The following is a 12,169-nucleotide window of genomic DNA, read 5'->3' on the forward strand; positions in this document are numbered from 1 at the left end:
TTTACTTAAAGCATAAAGCAAAAAACAAAAGAGGTTAATTGTTTAATTGTACTTGAAGAGAAATTTGTATAAGGAAGAGAGGTAGGGAACAACAGCTAAAAAAAAAAAAAAAAACCTCTCGGATAGTTAGGAAAAGAAAAAGAAAGAAAAGAAAAAAAATATGAGATAATGAGCTGGACATATATATTATATATTATATTAAGATATAAGTTACCAATAATAACTTTCTTTCATTTATCAACTATTTACAAAACTATTATATTAATATTTTAAAATAAAAAAACAATTAAGGGGGCAATTGCGCCCCCTTCTCCGCCACTGGTGTTAGCTAATATTAGGAACAATAATAATTTTGATGAAACTATAATTACAAAAATGGATAGAAGAAGACGCCGAAAACCCACATATAAAACGACTAAGTCAAGAGTTTCATTAACAAGCCATATTTATTTGGCAATTAGAGAGTTTCTGTCAATGACTGAGGTGGCGGATAAGGAAGGTGCTTTCTAATTAAATTGCTGACCAAATCTTAATTAAAAATTAAGGATTTTAACTTGAAGGGGTTGAATTAATGGTTAAGACAGTTTGCTCACTTCCCTGATTAATTTAGTGGATTCAAACACTGGAGATATTTTATATATTAATTTTCTCTAAAAGTACCAAATCTATGTGAGGGGATGCATCCTTAAAATCGGTAAAAAAAAAAAAAAAACCTAACTGGTAAGAAAGTTACATAATGCATGGTCAATTATATTACTCTATGTTGAAATGATCATGAAGTACATTATTTTAGGTTTCCAAGTAAGAATAACAATGAGTCTCCCTTCCATCATATTCTACTGTATCCATTCAATTATTTATTATCCTAAAGTACTATTTATATTTTTTAAATCTAATTTAATAAGTTCATACTTCAATGTTAATACAACACATGCACACACACACACATATGGTAAGAAGTCCTGAAAGCATTCTACTATGATCTAATTAATGTTGGCTTGTATATATAGTTTTTGCTCTTGTATTCCTGCCTTTGATTTTGCTATGTTTCTTTCTCCCTTGTTCAGAACTCTTTTTACCTACCACCTAGCTTGCCATTAACTTATTAGTAATCTGCTTCTCTTTTACTAAAATTTGGATCAGTATGCATTGAATTCAAGTTAACTTCCATTCGTGTCTCAAAGTTCTTGGGTTTGAAAAAAAAGAAAAAAAGAATGTACAATAACTTTATATAGTAATATTAATTTCTTCTCGGGAATGGAGATGATCATTAACAATTTCTAATCTTGCTGTAAAAAATCAAAAATTATATCAAGAAACTTTACATTTCTTAGAACAACAAAACTTACTTATTCAAAGAATTTAATTATTGGCCAGTTTGAGCAATTAATTTGGATCAATGTACCAAATTTTATGAAGTAATTAACTTGGATTTATATTTAATCTAGTTCGGTGACTTTGATTATTAGCTTGTTAAAAAACCTAAAACCATGCAACTAAATTAGCTTGTTAAGAAACTCATTCGGTCAAATTATCAGCAAAACGATTCTTCTTATTATGAACATGCTCAAAAAACACAGAAGGAAAGGGATTACAAGCAGTGGAGATATCATTAAATTTATCTTGCAAATGCTACGATCGCATGATGTTTTCATCTTTAACCCAAGTAATAAAATACAAATCCCGTACACGCATAATTAAGTCGAATTAGTCAAAGTCAATACAAATCTCCTACAAAAACTAGAAAAAAAGTACGTGACACCAACTTGTTTTTAATATAAATATAAATGCCAACAAGCAAGAACTTTAAATATACTAGCGTGGGTTTTGATTAATACAGATACATTATCTTTAGAGTTTCCCATGGCGCGTTTCCTCGTGCTCGACTTCTCTATATAAAGGGCACATGCCACCCTTGATTTGCACACCACTCAGATATCAGTTACCGTTGTTAACAACCATGGCAACTCAAAGCTATGTGTTGTGTATTCTCATTCTTGGCTTGGTAGCCAGTAATATTGTAGCCTCTACTACACCTAGCCATGAGATTCATTCTTTTAATCGTCAGAGTTTTCCACCAGGTTTCATTTTTGGGGCAGCATCAGCAGCTTACCAGGTCATTTCTAGTCTTAGCTTGCCATCAATTATAGTGATTTTTTTTTTTTGATAATCATCGAGAGAGTATATTAAGAAGATCATAAAACCAATAGCCAAAGAAAAATACAAGTGATATGAAAAAAAAAAAAAACTGATCTACTATAGCAAACAACAAAAAAACTACCTAAGATTTCTTATTACACCACAATTATAGTGATTTTACTTCACGTTTAATTAATTCATGAGAGCCAATAGATTTATAATTGAATTGGCACCTCTATTTCAGTTTCAAGAAATCTCGAGTTCGATTTTTTTTTTTGATTACGTACTTCATAGAATGTTAAATCCTACTATGTCGTATATTTTTTCAGTACGAAGGTGCAGCTTTCCAAGATGGCAAAGGACTAAGCATATGGGATACATTTACGCATAAATTTCCTGGTTTCTCTTTCTCTTAGAAATTCTCCTTCATGGTGTTTGTCGGATAAACTTTTAGATCGACTTGTATTGTATTAGGGACTTTTGTGTTTAGTAACATGACTGGACTTGTTTTTTAAAATATTTTAAAGTTATTTTTTATTTTAAAAATATCAAATTATTATTTTAGGTGTTTATTGATGATTTTTATATTCTGATATAAAAAATCTAAAAAAAGATTATTTTAATAAATTTTAATTGAAAAAACCTTGTAATAATCAAGATATTTATTGATATATATAACCTGTTTAGTATTAAGGCAATGAAATTAATATATGTACGGTGAAATGCAGAAAAAATAGCTGATCGTAGCAATGGAGACGTGGCTGATGATCAATATCATCGTTACAAGGTAACTAAATAATTATAGCTTAATAATTAATAAATATATTAAAATAGCCATTCAGAGAATAATCAAAGCAGAAGAATGAAAAATTATTTGTTACATCACCTGGAGATTGCTAAAAACAGAGTAAAAATTGAAAAAAAAAAACATAAAAAAACCCAAATAGCTATTAAATGACTAGCCACTAAAAATTTAAACACAATGAATCTGAATAACTCCAATACACAGATTATTAGTGTTCGTATACTTTTGAATACTGTCTAAACTTCTAGTGAGGTTATTGCCTAAAGTTAGTCCAGCTAGTATTAGTGGTGTTTCTCTTTCAAATTATTTTCTTTATAATTAATTAAAAGCACGTGGTTTTTTTGGTACAAATTAAATATAAGATCTAGGGTTAAAACTTTGCATAATTAATTTTTTTAATATATTCATACATTATGGTTCTTGATATCTGTTTGATAATTTTTTTATGTTATAATAACTAAATATTTTTTTTAAATGTTAAGCACATTGAAAATCATATATAATTGGGAAAAAACAAATATTTTTTAGTGAGATGGGTGAAATTCTTATTTATTTTCCAATATTAAATGTCACAGGAAGATGTTAAGATCATGAAAGACATGGGCTTAGACTCCTACAGATTTTCAATCTCATGGCCTAGAATATTGCCAAGTAAGATCTTCTGTATAAACCACTCGCAATATCCATCCACACTATCATCTCTTTCCTCTCTCTCCCTCCCTCCCTCCCTCCCTCTCTCTCTCTCTCTCTCTCTCTCTCTCTCTCTCTCTCTCTCTATATATATATATATCCACATGTAATTTCTCTTTGCAAAATTGTTATGTTTTAACATGGCATCTTTTGTTTTTAATTACTTCAGAAGGAAAGCTGAGTGGGGGAGTGAATAAAGCAGGAATCAAATACTACAACAACCTCATTAATGAGCTCGTAGCAAATGGTTAATTATGATTCAATCTTATAATAATTAATTGCATGATTTAAGTTTACATTACACACCATGTGGACAAGTAAATTCAATTTGTTCATTGCTATCATGTTCAGGCTTAAAACCCCTGGTGACTCTTTTCCATTGGGACACTCCTCAAGCCTTAGATTCTGAGTATGGGAGTTTTCTAAGTACTAGGATTGTGTAAGTAACTTGATTAAGTTTCTCTGTTTTTTTTTTTTTAAAGTTCTTTTGACTTAATAATCTGAGTTTCTCTGTATATGATAGTGTAAATAACCAAAACCTATCACTGATTATCTTACAGGAAAGACTTCGAGGACTATGTAGATGTTTGCTTTAGAGAATTTGGAGATAGAGTTAAGCACTGGATCACATTGAATGAACCAAATATCTTTACTTCGGGAGGCTATGCTTCTGGTGGTGGTGCACCAAATAGATGTTCAGCTTGGCAGAATTTAAATTGTACTGGTGGAGATTCATCAACAGAACCATATGTGGTAGGACACAATCTGATTAAATCTCATGCTGCTGCTGTAAGATTATACAAGGCAAAATACCAGGTACAACACTAATTAGAATCCTACGTTATCATGTTTTTATTATTATTAATGAGTGAATTAAATACTAGGAACAAAGCAAGGACAAACTTAAGACTACTTGTCAATCATTAAAATCTTCAAACAAAGAAGGTTGACTAATAACTTGGATTATAAACTCAAAAGATCAAACTTAATTTTCACAAAAATGATTTTCGGGCATGATATAGGTTACCAAGTATTTTGTGCTTGCAGGCAACTCAAAAGGGCATAATAGGGATCACAGTAGCATCCCACTGGTTTTTGCCATACTCTAATTCTACACAGGACAAAGCTGCTGCACAACGGTCCCTGGATTTCTTGTATGGATGGTATGTGTTGCGGTTGTTTTCTCTTGACTTAAGTCTCCCTAGATTTATTGCTCATAGCTCTGTTGAGGTTACCACACAATGGTTGTGGGAGGAACGTGAGGAATTTATCACAAGCTAGCTTTTGAGGGGGAGATAGGTCCAAGAACATCTAAGAATTTATCACAAGCTAGTAACAAGAAAGGTTTTGATAAAAAATTATCACACATCGATTGTAGAAGGGGATAATGAAAAGTTCAAAAGTTCGAGGACAAGCTAGTTTTTGAGAAGGAGATAGGCCCAAGACCACCTAACAAGTTCTTCTATTAAGAAGTTCAGGGTTCTAACATTTTTTATTATAAAAAAGAAATAAGAAATTTAAGAAATCATATTTTAATCCCATTGTTGAAGAAATGACCAAACTTTTTTATGGTATTTTTACAGGTACATGGATCCAGTAGTTTTCGGTGATTATCCAAGTTCAATGAGGTCTCTTGTTGGGAAAAGATTACCCAAATTCACCAAGGAGGAATCTGCATTTATAAAGGGATCATTTGATTTTATTGGGTTGAATTACTACACTGCTTTCTATGCGGAAAATTTGCCTATATCAAATATTTCACATCCAAGCTCCTTGACGGATAGTCTTGCCACCAGTAGGAGTAAGCACAGAATAAAAACTTAAAGACAATTGAGGATTGATGCTTCTTTTGAGTAGATTAATTGCTAAATGTTAACAATCATCTTTTGTTTTTCTTTCTTGTGATTATAGGTGATCGTAATGGTGTTCTTATTGGTCCACAGGTGTGTATCAACTAAATAAAACAACGTTAATTTACTTATAATCAAGTCGAATTCTCTAAAGTCACTACTTAATTCAATATTTTTCTTTAATTATAAAATAATGCAGGCAGGATCAACTTGGCTCCATGTTTATCCTAAAGGAATTCGTAAACTTTTGCTCTACACCAAGAGGAAATACAATGATCCAGTTATTTACATCACTGAGAATGGTGATCAATTAACTTCTTAATTATCATAATTAACTACTTGATGTGCCATTCCAATCTTTGTTAAAAGCCCATTTCGCACGAAATTAATGTATCTCTTGTTTTAGGCGTAAGTGAGGTAAATAATGAAGGCAAATTAACGCTTAAGCAACAACTAAATGACACCATGAGGATCGATTACTACCGTAGCCATCTCTCTTTCTTGAGATTAGCAATGGCGTAAGTACTTCTTAATTAATATTTGTGTCTCTTTACCAAGTTCATAATTAATATAAAAAATTACAGTGTTAATTAAATTTTCTTTTTTTTATAGTGAGGGTGTCAAGGTGAAGGGATACTTCGCATGGTCATTTTTGGATGACTTCGAATGGAATTCTGGTTACACCGTAAGATTTGGTATCATCTACATTGATTATAAAAATGGATTGAAGAGAATCCCAAAACTCTCAGCTCGGTGGTTCAAGAACTTCCTCGAGAAAAAGAAGGCATGATCACTTGTTCTTTACAAGAATGAGCAATAAAATTTCTCGCTGGTTTAAGAAGCTTGTGTGCTTCTTTTTTCCTTTAATTTATTTTCCAAGAATAAGTTTTGTAGGCAGAGAGGCCTTTAGCTATTCGCTGTATTGTTGTCTCTGCTACATCCTATGACTTCAGAATTCGAATAATTAGCTTAATAGTTTTTCTTCAATAAAAAATTGATGTTATTTCCCGAACCCTACTTTTCCTTATTTATACACGTGCTCTTTCCAACTACACAAATCTGTATCTATAAAGTGACAACTCCAACCTAGAAGATTTCTGACTCAAATCTTAAGTAGAAAGAGATGTGATTTAGTGATGAAGGAAGAATCACTCTCATTATATAGCACATGGCTCATCATAACTCCAATAAACCAAAAAAGAAAAGAAAATCAGAATGGGCGGGACAACTACGTACTACTTCCTATAGGTATGAGTGTTCTTAGGAGGGAGCATCTGTGATGCCTATGTTAAGGTATGAGTGTTCATATATTTTTTATGGGTAGTATTATTGCATGAAATGTATGTGATATTGGGAATAGAGATAAGAAGAGAGCTCTGAGACAATCGGTGAGATATAATAAACTTGATTTATTATGTGAGGTGGAAACAAAAAAGGTGGTAGTTGATGAGGAGATTGTCAATCCCATTTGGAGTGGTAATTCTAGATTATGGTATGTTGTTCCTTCTGAGGATTTATCTCGGGGTTTGCTCTTTGTCTAGAATTCATCTGCTTTTAATGTTCATAATGCTTCTATCGCCATGAATGGCAGGGCAATTCATGTTCAAGGTAATTTTGCACAATATGATTTTGATTGTGTGGAGACAGTGGTGTATGTCCCTAATTAGAATTCTTTAAAGAAAGATTTAAGAGCTATCTTAAGTCATTTAAAGGTAGTGTTTCTAAGCCATGGTGTTTTATAGAGGGTTTTAATGAAACTAAATATCCTTCATATCAAAAGAGTGGGGCAATTATTATTTTCAATGTCACACGTGTGCGGCGTTGTAACGATTATTTTTTCAGATCGGGATGGTCAGGAATGATGTAGTAGAAAGGAATTGTCCTTTATCAATAAAAAGAGAGAATAAGAGTCGCCACATAATATTTTGATCTTAGAGTCTAGATAAAAGAATTGATTGTGTATAGAAAGGATGTGTCACTCTTAATACACCTTACCTGAGGTAAGCTACATTATTTGTTTGTCTGATATAAACTAAGAAAATATTATGTTTTCTAATTGTTGGTCTTGTTGTTACCCATTTTTAGGTTCCCCACAAAAAATAAATAAAATAAAAAAAAATACATATATAAAAAAATATATTCGGAAGGAATAAAAAAATAGGAGTGAGAAAAGGATGCTGAAACTCCCATAAAATAGCTAGGAATTGGTTGAGGAGGTTCAGAAATACAAGAATTGAAATTTGACATTATAAGAGTCTTGTTGACAAAGAAAATTCAAGTTGAGAAAAAAAGTCTAAAATCAGATGTTTATAGACTCAATTAAATTTTATCTAAGGTTTAATTGAATTTATGGAGGGTTTGATTGCAAGAAAAATAGATTTTTAAGTCAATTTAGGCTTTTATGGGATGAAATTAAAGTTCTGGGGTCCAAATCAGGGGCTTAATTGCATAGTTATTGAAGTTTGATGGCCAATTAGGGATTTAATTGAAACAATCCGAAGCCAAGGACCAAACCAGAAAAGACGCTAAAATCAAAGGATCCAATTAAAACTTTTCCGGGGGGGCTTGATTACAAAATAGTAAAAACATCCAAGGACCAAATCAGAAATATCATTTTGAAATTGAAACGGCGCCGTTGCATTAAGAATTACTGCACACTGCTCACTGTCTTCAAGCAACGGTTTCTGCGGTAAAAACGGGAGCGGTGGAGCTGCAATCAAGGGCATGTCTCGCGGCTGATTTCCTCACCACCATAATGCAACCATATGCCTGCCATAACGCATGCATCCTCTGGCTATAAAAGCCAGAGGAGGGACCAGGCAGAAAAGGGGGGGGGGGGGGGAAGGAGAGGAGACAGCAGAAAAAGAAAACAGTGGGGGAAAAAGAGAGGAAAACAGGGAGAAGAGGGAGAATAAAAGCAGAGGGAGACGGGAGGAAGAGGGGCAACAGACGGGAAAGAAAAGAAAGGGGGAGAGCAGGAGAAGCAGAAGAACTCGAAGGGGGGAAAACGGAGGAGAAAAAGACAGAAAGAGGGGAATGTAAGGGGGAAAAACAGAGATGAGCTGGGAAGAGAGGAGGCAGAGAGTGAGCAGAACATGAGATAAAAACAGAGAAGAGTAACAGAAGAGATCAAATTAAAGGGCGATAGAGCAGAACCGGAGAAGAACTAAGAAAAGAAACAGAGAGAAGGAGAGAACCAGACGCAGAGAGAGGAGAAGACACGCTCAGGGAGGCATCATAGCTTATTCCCAGAATCCCAGCGACAAGCTCAGGAGGGATTTCTCCCAACAGCGGCTGCGAACCAGGTAAGCTTTTCATTCCTTCTCCTTCCGTTTATAATTGCACAAACACTGTGCAGGTGCAATTTAATTACATTTTGGCTGTAGTAGGCGTGCGTGAATTGTTCACGCACGCTTGCGTTTAAAAGGCAGTCGGGTCACTGGCCCAAGCCAGTGACCCGGCTAGGCCTGCTGGGTCCAGCCCAGCCACATGGGCCGGGCTGGGCCCAGCTCGAAAAAAAAATTTCAAAAATTATTTCAAAAAAATCTGTGATTTTCCGCAAATTTTTTACTTCATTTTGATCAATATTGCTTTGTATTTTTATACTGTAAAGATACAAATCCGGTATTGAAATACTTGGTTTTCGTCAAAATATTGAAAAAAGCAAAAATATATTTTTATGCATACGGCCAAGTCTCTCTAAAAAAAAATTAAAAAAAAATCATATTTTATCTTCATAAAAAAAAAGGGTTTTAGCATGCATTTTGGCTTTAATAACCAGTTTATTAAAGTCACGAGAACCGGCCAATATTTCAAAAATTTCAAAAAAATTATTTTGTTTTCTTTTAATATCTGGGGTTACGACCTTATACGTAAGACATATTCCGGATATAAAATTCTTTTATTGATGTTAGAACGGTTAGGTTTTACCCGATAAGACAAGGACCTCCTTACCGAAGAGAACTTTTCTTAGAACATAGACGGACCAATAACTAGAAAACACGACAAGACCTTAGATTTTATCAGACAATAAAACAATGCAGCCTACCTTAGGTAGGGTGTATTTGGGGTGCTAATACCTTCCCTTTACGCAACCAGTCCCCGTACCCGATCTCTGATACCAGTTAGGGTTTCTAGTGACCAAAATACTAGGTGGTGACTCCCATTCCATTTTTCCACTAATAAAAGATAAGAATTTCTTGTCTCCCCACATTTGCCACATTAATACAAAATTTTTGAGGTGAATGTTTTCGCCGCGACGCCGCACACGTGCGACAGGTCTGTTCAAGGTCGAAGAAAAGTCCTCCTCAGTAAGAAGATCCTTATCTTATCAGGTTAAAAACCTAATTGTTCTAATGCTAATATAAAAATAAAATAAACTATTTTTTTATTTAATATCGTAAATACATCTTACGTATAAGTTCATAATCCTAGATACTAATAGAAAACAAAATATTTTTTTTGGTATTTTTGAATTTAATATAGGAAATACGTCTTATATATAAATTTGCAATCCTATATCTTAAAAATAAAAAAAAATAATTTTTTGTTATTTTTGAAATGTAGGCCATGTTCTAATGGCTTTAATAAACTAGTTATCAAATCCAAAAAAATGCATGCGAAAATAAAAGACTATTTTTTGTGTTTTTATAATATGATAAATTATGCAGATATAATTTATTTTTGGGAGACTTGATTATATGCAATTTAAATACAAAATAGTATTTTTTAAAAGAAAGATTTTTGTTGTTATTTTTATGGAAGGTGTCGTATGTGTGCGGCGTTGCGGTTATTGCCCTCCTGATCAGGAATGGTCGAGAATGGTGTGAGAAGAAAGGATAAGGAATTCTTGTCTTTTATTAGTAGAAAGAGGGAATGAGAGTCGTCATCTAGTATTTTGGTCACTAGGAATCCTAACTGGTCTCAGAGTATGAGAAAAGTGACTGATTGCATAAAGAGAAGGTATTAGCACCCCTAATACGCCTTACATGAGGTAAGCTACATTGTTTATCTGTTTGATATAATTAAATTATTGATGTATTTTCTAATCATTGGTCTGTCTAAGGTTTAAGAAAAAATTTCTTCAATAAGGAGATCCTTATCTTATAAGGTTAAAAATCTAACTGTTCTAATGTCAATATAAAAATAAACAAACTATATTTTCATTTAATATCAAGAATACGTCTTATGTATAAGTTCTTAATATCAGATACTAACAGAAAACAAAATAATTTTTTGGTATTTTTGAAATATAGACCTAGTTCTCATGGCTATAATAAACTGGTTATTAAATCCCAAAATGCATGCAAATTTGTATTTTTGAGTTTTTGTATGGAAATACAATATGCTTTTATATATATATATATTTGAGAGACTTGGCCATATGCTCACCCATAAAACAAAATTTTGTATTTTTTTTAAGTGAGAAAAATTCCAGAGAAGTTTTTTGGTATTTCTTGAAATTTCAGCGAAAAACAGATACTTCAATATCGGGTTAGTATTTTACAATATAAGTCTATAGCCCCGATATGAAATATAAAATTAAGGAAAACATTCGAGGGATCCACAAATAGATTTAAAATGGTCCATGAATTTTTTTGGAAATTTCTAGGTTTTTTTAGGGTTTGTGTGGCCAGATCTTAAGATAAAGGCAAGTTTAAAACTAAAGAAAAAACATAAGGGTGTGTATGCTAAACACATCCTTAGCCTAGGGGCTGGGTTGGTTGGGCTTGAGGCCCAAACCCGACCCAGCTAATTGGGCCTATCGAAGGCCTAACAAAACCTTATTTTTTTAGGGGTGGGGATGGACCTAGCCCAGCCCAAAATACCGATTAACTAGTTACTGTGCTGAACACAGTAATCAATTAATTAAAATTAACTTGTTGTAGAACGTGAATTAATCACGTTCTGCATGCAAGCAAAAGGAAGCAAAAGACAAATGCAGACTTAACAGAAGGAAGAAGAAGATTACCTGGAATGAGAGGTTGATGGTCACTGACACTGGTTGTTGTTACCCATTTTGGATTCCCACAAAAAATGAGAAGATACAAAAAATATATATATCAAAAAAATATTCAGAAGAAATCTAAAAAATAATAGGAGCGAGAAAAAGGATGCTGAAATGCCAAATAATGGCCAAAAATTGGTTGAGGATGTTCAAAAATACAAAAGGTTGAAATTTAACAGTATATCGTCGGCTGATAAGAGCCCTATTGACAAAGAAAATTCAATTTTGAAAAACATATATTCAAAATCAGATGTTTATGGACTTCATTAAATTTTATCTAAGGTTTAATTGAATTTATAGAGGGTTTGATTGCAAGAAAAATTGATTTTAAAGTCAATTTGGGCTTTTGTTGGAAGAAATTAAAGTTCTAGGGTCAAATTATAATTTTTAAGAGTTGATTTAGTCAAATCAGGGGCTTAATTGCATGTTTATTGAAGTTTGATGGCCAATTAGAGACTTGATTGACGCAATCCAAAACCAAGGACTAAACCGGAAAAGGTGCATAAAAAGAGAAGCTGAAATTGACCAAATCAAGAGCTAAATTGAAAAAATTAAAAGTTTATTGATCAATTGAGGGTCAAATCGCATGAATCTAGAACCAAGAACTGTCTTGCAAATAGCACTAAAATCAAGAAATTCAATTACAATTTATCAGGTGGCTTGATTACAAAATTGCAA

At 32.9% G+C, this 12,169-nt stretch overlaps 1 protein-coding gene across 1 annotated transcript; it reads left to right on the forward strand.

The window, feature by feature from the left end:
- Positions 1-1,849: 1,849 nt before the first annotated feature.
- On the forward strand, positions 1,850-6,496 carry LOC7487049 (beta-glucosidase 24). The gene is made up of 13 exons (XM_052445132.1): positions 1,850-2,116; positions 2,469-2,538; positions 2,868-2,926; positions 3,520-3,595; positions 3,804-3,881; positions 3,986-4,073; positions 4,195-4,450; positions 4,682-4,797; positions 5,218-5,435; positions 5,546-5,577; positions 5,684-5,786; positions 5,891-6,002; positions 6,097-6,496. The coding sequence occupies exons 1-13, from the start codon at positions 1,907-1,909 to the stop codon at positions 6,272-6,274; spliced, it is 1,596 nt and encodes a 531-aa protein (XP_052301092.1). The 5' UTR covers positions 1,850-1,906; the 3' UTR covers positions 6,275-6,496.
- Positions 6,497-12,169: the final 5,673 nt, after the last annotated feature.

This window comes from Populus trichocarpa, chromosome 1 (genome assembly GCF_000002775.5).
Source record: "Populus trichocarpa isolate Nisqually-1 chromosome 1, P.trichocarpa_v4.1, whole genome shotgun sequence".
Classification (NCBI taxonomy): Eukaryota; Viridiplantae; Streptophyta; class Magnoliopsida; order Malpighiales; family Salicaceae; genus Populus; species Populus trichocarpa.

Excerpts from the sequence above, each read along its gene's own strand:
- LOC7487049 (XM_052445132.1), top strand. The coding sequence starts at position 1,907 with ATGCCACCCTTGATTTGCACACCACTCAGATATCAGTTACCGTTGTTA. Across the intron at positions 2,117-2,468 it reads CAGCATCAGCAGCTTACCAG|TACGAAGGTGCAGCTTTCCA; the intron begins GTCATTTCTAGT and ends ATATTTTTTCAG. Across the intron at positions 2,539-2,867 it reads ATTTACGCATAAATTTCCTG|AAAAAATAGCTGATCGTAGC; the intron begins GTTTCTCTTTCT and ends GGTGAAATGCAG.